This window comes from Dicentrarchus labrax, unplaced genomic scaffold, assembly GCF_905237075.1.
Source record: "Dicentrarchus labrax unplaced genomic scaffold, dlabrax2021, whole genome shotgun sequence".
Lineage (NCBI taxonomy): Eukaryota > Metazoa > Chordata > Actinopteri > Moronidae > Dicentrarchus > Dicentrarchus labrax.
In genome coordinates, this window is record NW_026136701.1 from 13,032,438 (window position 1) to 13,046,633 (window position 14,196).

The window sequence follows — 14,196 nt, forward strand, 5'->3', positions numbered from 1 at the left end:
TATATGCCAAGACGAGAGGAGGAGAAAATCAAGTGGCATTGGTGCATTAAAAAATAATACTAGACAGAACACAGAGAGCACATACCGTAACCCTGCCAAGTCCGTACACTACTCTAAATTTGTTATTTTAATAATAGAACGTTTTAAGTTACATCTGGTTTTGATCTGCATCAAAACACACAATCATATTGATTGGCTGATGGCTGCCATGAATTTGAATTGTAGAATATTTAAATCCTGCCTGAGAATATTAGGCATTTAGACAAGGATGAATTGTACAACGTACATGTCACTCAAACTCAGGAGTACTGCGTAATGGCCGTGTAACTTTATCATGCTGCTGTAATGCCACCTGTGAGCTAAATGCCAGCACATTTTGCAGGATCGCTTAGACTTCATTAATCTGTCACATGTATTTGGAGAAAAGTACATGATGCATTCAAGAGGCCATTTGCATGCATGAAATTTAAAGAATTGATGAAAAAATTGCAGAAAATATTTTTTGGCTGAAATAGATATGTAAGAATCCTATATGAGAATCCTACCTCTATAATATTCATCCTGGCTAATACATTTTCATCCAAAATTTAAAGTGCTTCATGAATAGCAATTTGATGGTCCAATTTACACAAAAAAAATAAAACAAAACTTAACTTAAGCCCAGGGTCTAACTACTTTCTTTAACTTTAACTGAAATATTTTAATTGGGTTCTGAGATATGCTCTAATGTTTTCTGTAACTTAAGTGATCTTCAAGAGAAGAACAAGGCTCACAGAGAGCCACAGGGCTGTAATAGTTCATGGCTAGCCTGTACTCTGTACCCCACCCATCTCTTCACCAGGCACCAGATGGTTTCGTGATCTCTACATTTTCTACCATAACCACCCCCATCGACAAGTACGCAGGATCCTCATCCTTTCCCTTTGTTATTTCCCCACCTGTGCAAGGACAATGAAAGAATAAACACAACAGGCATAAACAAACAATGCTGTCCTGGGCGCACTGAATGCACAAATGATGATCTGGGAGCCATTAGACTGTTTATGTCAGTCTGACTCTCCATCAATAATAACACTTAACACACACATACTGTGCCCCAAGAGCACTGTAAGCCCCTTAGCCAGCATTTAGATGCTATTATAAGGTCCCTTATATTAAACAAGCCAACACATCACATAATGCTTGTCATTTATCAACAGCCTCTCTGTGGAAGTCTTTATTCCACTTTCTCGCTTCCTCTCTTGTGACTTTCCCTGGCTAGGAATATGCCCAATTTTAATATGACTGATTCTTTTTTATCCTGGTTCTCTTTTCCAGCTTTTTCCCATGCTTGTTTCTTCCTAAACTCAATACCGTTCCTTATCCCCACTATGATATTCTTCTCTTTTTCCCCTCTATCTCATCTTAGTTTCCACTGCTTCCACTGCCACTCCTTTCTATCACTGGATTTATCTTTCTTTTCCTCTCTATCTCGCTTTCTCACTCCTTAATTTCATCCTTCCAAGGCACCATAGCTCCAAGTGAGTAATGTGTTTGGCATAATTAGGCCAGTGTACTCCTGGTCCCCACCGACGTGATTTGCATGCAGATAAAATGAGCCAATCAACTACCACAATGGGAGCAGATGTCCTTGTCTCTCATGACATCATCAGAGGTGACCCTGAGAGCAGGAAATTAAAAGGTGGGCGACAAGAGGTGGGATTGAATCAAATCTGTTGCTTAATTGTAGGAATATTGCAACACAGATGTAGAATGTGTCACCAGTGTTCATTCCTAGCAAGTGTGGGTTTGGTGATTTGGAGGTGAAAATAGAAGGAAACTAGGCTAAATTTGGTTGTAAACAATCAGTTGTCAGTTTATTAGGTAGACATAGCTAAAACTAATGCCTTTAACTGTTTTATGAAGGTCTTGGTCGGTGGCTGTAGTTTGTGGGTCTGTATTGCACTATACTGAGAGGTGTCTCTAATATTTTGTCCACCCTATATGTGGACTTTTAGGTCTACTACACATCGAAATGTAGTCATATACTAAAATGTATTTCAGTTTTAACCTAGAAATGCTTTTTGCTTGCAAATATATCAAAGCTGCTCTTATAGAGATTACATACAGTACAGCGTTCTCAGTATCAGATCTCCCAGTGAGCCGTTACACTATTCACTGAAGAGAAATACAGCAGGGCGCTGCTTGCTATCAGCTGATGCCGATACATACTTGTCTTTTGATCCAAGTTTAGGGCCTGTTTCCTAAATCTGATAGCATACATTTGAGTGTGCTTGATGTCATTCTTGTGGATTGCGCAGGCTTGGTCTTTCTCCATGGGAGGAGAGATGGCGTTACTTAAAAGGCCAGCTGGGAGATGTTCAGAGCTCTACTTAAATGAATAAATAAGCGAGTCCTGCTTGGTCATCTAGAAATGAGTGTACCCATAAGCCAGCCAGCCATCCAGTACTCTTCAAATCAGATTAAGCTCTATGACCACTGATCTGCCTTGAACTGAAATGGGCTGGAACACACTGGCCAATAAGCATTTTGGCTGCTCATAAATGCTGTGTGCCAGTGTATGAATGTGTGTGTAGTCTGTGTGTTGATGCTTCAAAACCTGGGTTAAGTTCAGACTAAAATCTGTTTCCTTGACCCATACTCATATTCATCCATCTAGTCAAAAAACAACAAAAAAGACTCTGAAATAGGCCTTATAAATCATTTGATCTTTAAAATGTCTCAAAGACCCCGAGTCTTGTTTTGTTAGGCCAACAGTCTACAACCTATAGATATTCAGTTTACTGTCATGTAAGACAAAGAAGTAGCAAATATTTACATTTGAAAAGCTGAAAGCAGAGAATATTTTCATCAAAATGACTCAAACGATGAATCACTTTTCAAAATAAAATGTTTAAATATATTTCAAATAGTTCCTTAGCATCACAAGACTGAGAAAAGCTAACAGAGGAATGGATGGGGTTTCCATCATTTTTGGCCAGATAAAAAAAGCTTCACCCTCTTTTCTAATCAAGGCACAGACACAAGCCTGGAGTATGCAGAATTATGCAGGGTCAGGAGGTTCCTAATTGTACTCTCAAAAGTATAAAGTACAAAGTAAAAACTATGATTTTGCATGAAGGTATATGTGGCAACAGTACAAGTGAGAACACACACTCACACACACAGTGAATCCAGATGCCAGTGATGGCACCATTAGACCAAACACCACCTGCCAGGTTTAAGGCTTCCGTCTGTCTAACACACCTGGTTGCCATCCAACACACAGCTCCCTTTGGTGCCATCACTCACTGTGTCCTTTCTGACCTTTTCCCTCTCATTTTCAAATGTAACACCATCTCTCTTTCTCTTTCCACCTACCACTCTCCATTTCCACCTGTTTATCTCTTACCCTCGCCCTTGCTCTGTCTGTATGTCCCCTTTTTCTCTGTATTTTTATTATTCCATCTGTCTCATTTTCACTCTGTCCTCTCCTTCACCCTATTTCCTTCCTCCTCAGCATTATAAGCTGCATCTTTGTTTAACCTAATATATTATTTAGTTTGTACCTCTGTACACAGTATGAATGACAGCAAAAAAAAGTACCAACTGCAAGCTGCATACACACACTGTATACAAATACCATTTTCACTCACTCACACAGTGACACACACTAAATTACAAACTTACAAACACACGCATATAACCACATATCTGCATGCTCACATATATACAGTGTGCACACTCGCAGGCCCAGAGCCAGCTGTATGTGAGCACACTGGTCCTCTAATCTGTGGCTTGGTTGGGGCTTCTTCCAAAGTCCCTGGACCTAAAAAGGCCTAGCCTGGGCTGGAACAGTGACACCCTACACTTAGCCACATGGCTCTAGCTAGCCCACACCCTGCTAAACACAGCCAGATGTGCAGGGACTGGCAGCATGGTACAATGTCACTGCACTCTCTTGCAGCCATATGAACACACAACTGCTCTGGATGTGGTTAGGAATCAGCTAATCTGCTCCTATTTTTTACCATAAATATCAAGTTTACTGAATATGTTGTGTCTAACCCTGGAAATAAACAATATCCAATCACCAATCCACTTTTGAAATAGCAAAGACATACTGTAAAAAAAAACTATTACTATTCAACAGCTAAAGATAACAACAGGATGTCTTTAGTAAGAATGGCTGGATCCTGCCAAATTGCACTGATCATGTGGCAGCAAATGTAATGTATTATGGTCCAATTAACCCCAGTTTATCACTCAGCTCTCATCTTCAGAGGATGCAGTCAACAACAGATGGTTTTTAGACCTCAATGTCCCAACACACACACACATATACTTCTCGCCTCCCTCTGTCAGCTCCACCGTCCATCTTGATGCACATTAGAGTGAGATAAGGGGACATGAGAAACAGGGGAAAAGTTGAACAGAGCAAGAGTGGGTCACTTTGGAGAGGAGAGGAGAGGAGAGGAGAGGAGAGGAGAGCATGTACAAGTGTGGTTAGAACAGTTAATTTTCTATCTTAAAGCAAAACATCAGCTATCACATCTGGCAAGCATACAGGAACAAAAACAAGCTCCAAATTACTTAATTGTGAGGCAACACAAGTTGACACGTTCATGATGTGTCTCTGTGTGTATTTATCCACGAGTTCTTGGATGCACATCACTAGAATGTTTAGAGGTTGGAGCTGAGTGCTGCTTGAATGTGTGTCTGTAGTCTGTGTTGTTTACTGGCATGCTGTGCTAAATGAGGTGTTTTCCTGAAGAATGGGAAAGTTCAAGAACTATAGGATGACATAAACTAACTTGGAGAGAATTTGTATGTCTTGGACAAGTCTGTGTATGTGTGTGTGTGTGTATACTTGGCAGGGTGACTGTATCCCTTTGGCACAGCAACAACCTCCTTAGTGAAAAGGAGGGATCATGAGAAGGAAGGACACAGAACGATAGAAGACGAGTAAAGAAATGTCACTCAGCCACTAATCACTGTGATCTGAAAAGGTCAGGCTAACTAGCCAAGCTCAGAGCCCCAGCTGACAGATCCATTGTCATCGACTGGCCAAGGGGAACAAGTGGAGCACAGAGACACCCTTCTATTAACTGGAGCAGGTCATTAGACACAAATAATTGCCTTGGTGCGCCAATGTTCTAAGATTGAAAATCCCTCTCTCTTTCTCTCTCTCTTTCTCTGTCCCTCTCATTTCTTCTCTCTCACTCGGAGCGTTGCAATTAAGCCCTGATTTTATGTCATATTATCGAGAACTTAAACAACATTTTTCAATGGTGCACAGTAGATTTAGTGATACAGGGCCTTGTGCATATCGTTAAGATTTGAATGTAAAATTTTAGTTTAACTGCTATAGGAACTGCAAGGTGTCATGGAACAGGCCAGTTGAAATCAGAAAATGGAACTGGTGTATTATTCTTTAAAATATAACATTGTTTTATCCAATTGGAGGAATTCAAATAGTATGAAACCCTTCCATAAAATTAGCAAGTATTGATGAGGTATGATGTCAGTGTGGAAGGAACATGTGAGTCAGTATATATCTATAATTATTTTAAAGTTTTAAGTTTTCCTTTTTGGCACTTTTGTCTTAATTAAGTACAATGCAGTATAGAGACAGACAGAGAGAGATGACTTGCAACAGAGAACCCTGACTTGGGACATTATGATTACATGGTTAGCATTTTTAACCCCTCGGCTTCACGATGCCCCCAAATCTAATCATTTTATTGTTTTCAATTTTTTTGTGGATCTGACTTGGTTCAAAAATTCAAAAATAAAACAACTTGGCACACTGACAACAACACTGCAAGGCATTACCATCTTCCCCTGTTGAAGCTTGACAGTAGATCAATGCTCTGCATCAATCTGCAGACTGTATAATACAAGACCTTTAACTTGTCTCTTTCACTTATTGTCAGACTTTGTGTATGCATTTTTGTGTAGGCTGGGTATGTCCAGAGCAAAAATGTGAAATGAAAACCACCACTATCTACTATCAAAACTGACCAAAAAAACACTCAAAACTGGGTCCTTGTATATGAGTGCTGATTACTGTTGAAAAACTACAGTACACAGACACACACACATACACCCAGCTATTCATGTTTGTTCTCTTATCTCATTCTCACTCACTCACTTATTGTGAGCACACAAACTTACCATCAAAAGCCTTGTACTGTCCAGTGAGTGAGGTCTGTAAAGACCGGCCAGCTTCTTTGAGTAGTCCCTCCATCTCCCTGCGGCTCAGCGTGGCCAGCTTGTCCTCCATGTCACTGGTACAGCAGGTGTAACCCTGGGGACAGATGCGCAGGTGCTCCCCTAACAGGGAGACAGGTGGAGACAGAGGAGAAGAAAGGATGGGAAGGGGGTGGAGGAAGAAAGGGGCAGAGATAGTAGTAGAAAGGAGAACACAGAGGGGAAAAGGAGAAGAAGTGGGACAACAAACGAGGCATTAGCATTAACAGGTTCCATGAATTCAGTCAGCACTCAACAAAACTGAGATTAATAGTTTTTATGTTGCTGCTATATAAAATACAGTGAACATGAACATGACAGGATGAATTAGCTGCAGTGGCTGTTTTTACGACCTCAAACCCAGCTTGTTGGCAGTCGCAGAGGCAGGACTGCATGTTCGTTTGCCAGCCTGATTACCTGGCAATATGTGAAGAACTCTGTCAAAATGCAAGCAGTAGAGCAGGAGTACAGCATCAGCTCCCATACAATTTTAATGGGCACTCCTGACACGCGTTTGAAAACATGTGCACACGCACATACACACACACAGAAATGTCAACTCAGAAAACCAGCGAAGTAGAAAGGATCCATAAGCACATGCTTTGTGTATGAGTAAACACACACACAACCAAATACCATATGAGAGGATTTAAACAGGGACTGTCAAAGGTGGTTAAAATGGCAGTCAAGCTGCAGCTGAAATCAGAACAAAACGTGTAAGATGGAAATAACATCATCCACATCAACGCAAAAGGTGAACAAAATGTATGTGGGTGATGTTTATTTGCAAGAGAGCAGATCATGTATGATGCAACACTTTGACTGGCAATGAAAAATCTATTTCCAGACACAAGCACACACACACACACACACACACACACACACACACACACCCACACACACACACACACACACACACACACACACACACAGCCACTTAAATATGAATCTGCAGTGAGACACACAAGCACACGACAATAAAAACAGAAGAAGGACGCCCTGTACAATAAGGCACAACAAATCACACTGAGATATCTCTGGTAGAAAGAGGCAAGAATTCATAATGTATTTGGAAAAAATTAAGATTTGTTAATAAAACAATTTATTGATTTCTAATTCCACCTTCCACATGTAATGTTTAGTTTAGTTTTACTTTTTCAAGAAAATATTATGATTGTCCTGTGCTGTTGTTTATGTGGGATACTAGTCCAGAGTCTGTAGCCTATTGCAGAAGCCAGCATCTCCATTGTTATTTGATATTAATGTGCCACTGGTTGCACTTTGTGTTAATCACTGTTTATAGATAGAGTGCAGGTTGTAAAATTTCCATTCTGATTATATTACTCCCTCCATGCAAGAGGCACCTAACTGAATCTCACTGAGTTTACCTTCCCACCCAAAGGCCCAGCAGTGACTCCCTCTTTGTAATTCCCATCTCACCAGACATTCCTTCCCCTTTCTTCTCTTCCCTGCTTGCATTGTCTTGTTCAGTCTGTTACTGCACGGGTGTACTCAAATTTCCACACAAACACAGAGATGGACACACACACACACACACACACACACACACACACACACACACACACACACACACACACACACACACACACACACACATACAGACCAAACGTAACATTTATGACTTGTTTTTTTTGCTGTTCTAATTAAATTGATATTTATGGCCACTTACTGTGTTGGTATCTAACTCTTTGTCCTATTCAAGACTGAAGTTTAATAACAAGTCTGATACTAAGCTTAAAATAAGTCCAATAGTAAGTTTTAAGCCTCAGTCTAATATTCAAAGTTTTATAGCTTACACATTCTGATATTGTGACAAGCCTTAAAATGTTGATCATGAAATTTTGCACAATGGCATACCCAAATGCAGTAAACACACTTAAGTAAAGGATTCATGATTTAATGTCGCTCAGGCTGTCATTAAGATGCACATGGCAGAGTTTCAGCTGAGGGCAAGTCTATAGGCAGGGTTCTGCCATCAATAAGATTGATCCTACCATCCTTTTCATCATTACAGCCAATGATTTCTGTGTGCACTGGCTCAATGATTACAAGCTACCGTTTCACCTCCATTTACTGTAGTTGTAGTAGGAGTTAATCACTGTGTACCCCCCCCCAATCAGTCTGCAATTTCCAGCTGTATTTTACAGTCAGTGTGTGTATGACAAGAAACCATTCACTTCACTGATTATGTGTCAACCAAGTTTCTGTAACTGTCCTATAAGTTCCTCATCCAGGACAACTCTAAAGTGGAGCAATTAAAGGCAATTTTCCTCTTCGAACATGAAAGCGGAGGACAGATCGGAGGAGGAGGTGACATTGAGCATCTCTCAGCCCCCTCTCATTGGTCCTGGTGTGACTCACAATCCACACACCAAGGGAGAGAGTTTGGACTTGGAGGAGGCCACTTGTATGTATGCAAGTCTGTGTGAGAGGAAAAATAAATTGAATGAGCAAGTGAAGACGAGACCGCAAAGAAGCAGACAAGAAAAAAAAATGATGGGAACTGTGAGAGGGAAGCTTGATGGAGGAACTGCATACAGTGTTATCAGGGGTCAGCTGCAATCTGTCAGCCCTTGGGACGGCCATTTAAATGCCTGGACTGGTTTTAGTGTGAATGTGTATTATGGGCCTGTGGCCATTTCCTCCATTGCAATCTGCTTGCTGCATGCTATTTGAAGGACATCTGTGCAAAGAACAAAACACAATGCACTCACACACATGGACGCAATTGTGAGGCTTCCAGATGCAGGCAGCCAGAAACAGTCTCTTCAGAGAGTGAATTTTTAGTATACACTCACAACATCTGCATACTGGACACACACCCACCAACAGTTTTAAATACACACACATACACACACATACACACACACACACACTCCTGGACAGATATCCGTAACAGAGCAGGAAAGGTCACCTGTAACAGAGCATTACATTTCCAGTTGGGTAACCTAACAGTCGGCTAATGTTACAAACAGAGTTGTTTCTTCCATTTGACTCAGTAAGCTAGAGTAAGCCAGTGTGTGTGTTTGTGTGTGTGTGTGTGTGTGTGTGTGTGTGTGTGTGTCTATTTGGGTGAGAGCGACAGTAAGCCACTCTCGATCAAGAGGAGAGGAAATGTATCCTTAACAACTAGGAATGGCTCTCCTGCTTTTACACTTGCACTCTTTCATTATCTCCCTCTCTCTATCTCTCTCTCTCTCTCTCGCTCACACACACACACACACACACACACACACACACACTTTTAGTCTCATAACTAGAGGATACTAGAGTAATCAGCAAAGGAGGACAGCTCAGTCTGGAGAGGAGCTATGTTAGTGGGAAGCTCCCGACAGTGGCATCTAAAGGGCCACAACAGAGAGGGCAGCGAATGCTAATGCCTGAGACGTACTGTTTCTATGCTTACAATACAAGACACATCTCATTTTCTGCACTTAGAGTTGACTTAAAAAAAAAATCATGTTTTTATTGGATACCACCAAAGACCACTCCACATACATTAGAGATTAACTCTTGCATTAAGAAAATTCCAGCCTGTCCTCACCATTTCCTGCCTCTGTTGTTCCCGAATTGTTCCTGCAATCTGAATAAACTTCATGGAATGCATGATAAAGTTGAAAAACACGGTCACAACAATAATAATACAGTTCAGTTCAGAGTTTAAACTGATTGCGCAGTTGCCGCGCACAGATGAAACAAAAACCACACATGAATCAGATTTGCACAATATTAAATGATCTATTCAAATATATTTGAATTGACAGACTAGGTTTTCTGCATTAATCAGCCACCTTCTGCAAGGCCAATCAGCACAGGGGTAGGAAGCCAATTATCTGGCCTCTCCTAAAATTAGACACATGCATGAACCACCCGCCCACCCAAACATTAATCTATGAGTGAAGGGAAAATTAGGAAAACTAACTGTTCACTTTAACCCCATAAGAGTCCTCCATCACTTCTTTTCCGTTTTCCTTTTGACAGACACGGCTGCTAAATGGTGAGCAATTCCCTAACCATTAGCTTATCACTGTTCACCAGGGAGGAAGGCTCCTATTAAACAGCAATCTGGGAAGGCAGAATAAGGTCGTGCACACTGTGATAAAGCATGGGAGAGACTGACAGTCAGGGGCTTTTAGAGATGGTGGGAAACACAGAGAAGAGAGGGCAACAGGAAATTAAGAATGAGTCAAAGCCCATGTGTCTGCGTCATTTGTCTGGGAGTCTGTGAACAGAACAGAAGAAGTCAAAGCGCTGGTCTTGTCCAGTTACGCCACCATCACTGTGCCACTATATAGTGTATGTTTGTTTATTTCTGTTCCCTGGGTACGAAAAATATAATAAAAAAAGAAACACTGGTGTCTCACAACACAATCTACTGCCATTGTTGCAGTGTATTTCACATCTCTGGCAAGTCTTGATGCTACAATAGTTCATGCTCTGAATGTTGTAGTCTTTATCATTTTTCCATTTTGGTTTTTCTATTGACTACTACTCCTGCATGCTTTCAGCCACAGAAACCATTTAAATGCCAGAATGTTCAGTCATTTAAGAACCTGTGGTGCTTGTATTCAACTTGTTTCTACCTCTTGTACTTGTACTACAATATTAAGATTTTTTCAACACATTTTAGCAAGGGAAGTAAATGGCAGCACACATGACCACAAAGTTGGCGGTTCGAATACCAACTCTGGCTACAATTAGAAGCCTTAACTACTACTACTGCTAGTACTGCTACTCTATACTGTTACTGCTACAACTAGTTATATTACTGTTACTGCTACCACTACTACTACTACTGCTAGAACTGAACTGTTTATCAGTGCATTCAGTGAAGTGGAGCAGTCCTATTTCAAACCTTCAGCTAACCTTGATTTAATAATGGATTACACTTGCAGGAGTTAATAATTGGTCTGTCACTTTTAAGATCTTTTCAGCAGTAGCAGTTATTTCAGACATGCTGTGCTGTTCACTGGAAGAATAGTTGAAGTGCATGACCCATAACCACATGGTGTAAAATTTGATTCCTCCCCTATAACTTTAAGAAAAGAAAGTTTCCAAACATAAGCTGTTTCAGTTCCTACATACAATAATATATGGTTGATTGGGTTTCAGTTTTTTTTTTCACGTTAATGCTTCTAGTCCTAGCAGGTTGATGTAGTAGTGGAGTGGTTAGAGTTCAGGGCCCAAGTTACTGCATTCTGTGGAAACTTCTTGGTCAGTGGTTCAAACCCTGATGGTGGAAAGCTTAAAGGAAATTTTCTCAACTCCTTTGAGCTAGATTGACATCTGACATTGGTCTTAGACGTGTTGAAATGTTCCACATCTATGGGTTTTATACATACTCACACATATATTACACCTGTTTAGTGGTGCAGTGGTTATAGTGCTTGTCTACACACCCTGTGAGAACTGCAGGGACATTGGTTCAACTCCTGATTGTTCTGAAGTGCAGAGCGATTCTGCTTTGAGATTTTTCAGGCAAAATATTTCTGCAATTTCAGCAATGCTTAAAGGTTTTTTTTGCTGTCAGCATTCACATTACATTTTCTACAGACTCAGACAAAATTCTCCTAGGTGTAACTGTCTAGATGTTAACATTGTCTAGACTGTAAACATTGACCCATGGGAACCTATGACTTTCCTTTGGCATCTGCTCATCTGCATTTTACACTCTGACCATCATGTGCGACCTGTTCTTAAATTAGAAATAAGGGGACAGAGGCTTGTGATATACCACCATGTATAAGTGTAAACATAAACATTTATGATTTATTTATATTTTCCAGGATAAAAAAAAGGTGCATGTTACCTGGAGTTAACCAAGGTCATGGATGCTGTTTGATATTGTTCAGCAAATATGCAAGAGCACAATAATCAAGTCATCTAATCAGACTGAGTGAGTGCCTTAATAGCTCCTTCTCGTTTGATGCTTTTTTAAATCAAGCACATAAATAGACACATCATCAAGTTAAGTTGCTTCAAACCTAATTTTAGTTGAAGTAGAGTCATATGTAATCTTCACATTTTTGTGCTTTGGATATCTACATCCTATGTGTAATTGACATTAATATTCTTATTTCTTTTTATACTTATTTCTTACTAAAGTCAGTATCATATAGTGAAGATGAGCAAGCCCAGGGTTACATATATATCACCATCGACTGCCCATCATTATTGGAACCAGATTAGTGAGTATAATAGACTACAGAAGGAGTAAGTAAAATAAGACCAATGGTATGTTCACATATTAGTATTAGTGAAGGAGATGAGAATGAATGCTAGACCTCACCATGAACCTATCTAGAATAAAGGGAACCAAAGGAATTTAAGATACATTACACGTGAACAGCTGGTAAATGTCCTTTATTTTCTTCTGAAGCATATTTGTCATGGCATGACAGCAACCAAACTGATTTGTGAACACACATAATGGATGACTCCTGGTAATGATTGCCATTGCATAACTGACACTGTTTTAAACCATTATGCACTGCACACTATGTGTGTGTGTGTGTGTGTGTGTGTGTGTGTGTGTGTGTGTGTGTGTGTGTGTGTGTGTGTGTGTGTGTGTGTCTGTGTTTGTGTCTGTGTAGGTGTGCAGGTGTGTGTGTTCGTGTGTGTGTGGGGGGGGGGATCAGCAGCAGTAGGATTAGCAGCCTAATCCAGTCGTTGGTGAGAGCGAAAGAGAGAGAGAGAGAGAGAGAGAGAGAGAGAGAGAGAGAGAGAGAGGTGTGTGTGTGTGTGTGTGTGTGTGTGTGTGTGTGTGTGTGTGTGTGTGTGTGTGTGTGTGTGTGTGTGTGCCAAGGAAAACACCCATGGAAGACCAGGAATCACACACATGCGCACACACCCACACTCACACTTGAACAGTGGATTAGGGTTGAATAGATAAAAAATAACAGGACTATTTGGCAACAGAGGTTTACATGTCTGATCCACCAACTGACACTGAAATTTCACAAACCAACCAGACAAATGCTTAATACAAACACTACGTTCTCTGTCTAACAGCTACCACCCAGCATTCCTGTTCACTGGTAGGTTGTCGTCTCTATGTCCATCTTTCTTTGTACCCCACAGAACACTGTAGGGACGACCCAGGCCTTAGTCTAGACCCTAGACCCTCACCCATCTGGTAATGTGAGACCTGCAGAAAGTCACATAAATAGCTTCCTTGAGCCAGACAAGGTGGCGGCCACACATTAATAACACATTACCGGAGGGCTGATCTCCATGCTGCTTTTTCCTCGAGCTATCTGGCTATACCTGCACTGCTGGCTGATCAGGGAGCTATTCATGTATATATGTACATCACTGTAGCAACGGAGTCATGAAACACTCTGCTCTCCACACTAAACAGATGCTCTTTCATTCACTTGCCTTGAATCAGATTCATTTTAATGGGATGGGGAAAGTTTGACCAGCTACTCATTTAGACAACAGGAGGTAGAACTAATGTGATAATGTAATGATGTAGGCTGTGGGGAGTAAATTACTTGGTTAGAGCTAAATAGCTCCTGCTGTGATTAACTCAAACAGTGGTCAGCCTATTTTGACAAATGGGCTGGAGAGAAAAGGAGTGGAGTCGGGAAGTGGAGTACAGCAAAGGACAGGACCGGATGGGATCGGAGAAGAAAAGATAGGATACTGTATCTTGCCCCTACATGACCACCTACAAGTGCAAAATAATTAGCATATAATATCCTGCTGTCTTTTGCCATTACCGTGCGCTGATGCTGATGCATCATCCATTTTTTTCAGTTGCCCTGCCACAAAGTAAACATACTGCACTTATATAACTGCATTCTTCTAGTCATGTTTAAAGCTGAAAAAAAAATCCTCATCACATGTCAAAGTAAATCCTCCTCAGTGTGAGGAAGTGGGACCTAAGAGTGGGTAAAATCATTTTGGATTGTGTCCCTGTTTTTCTGATAGTTTATATCA

At 40.8% G+C, this 14,196-nt stretch overlaps 1 protein-coding gene across 1 annotated transcript in view; it reads right to left on the bottom strand.

Annotated features, from left to right (window-relative positions):
• The window catches only part of LOC127378817 (glypican-1), a 63,853-nt gene that overhangs the window by 20,517 nt on the left and 29,140 nt on the right, over window positions 1-14,196 (bottom strand). The window contains exon 3 of the mRNA XM_051428115.1: window positions 6,157-6,315. Coding sequence (XP_051284075.1) covers window positions 6,157-6,315 — 159 coding nt within the window. The remainder of the gene's footprint in view (window positions 1-6,156; window positions 6,316-14,196) is intronic.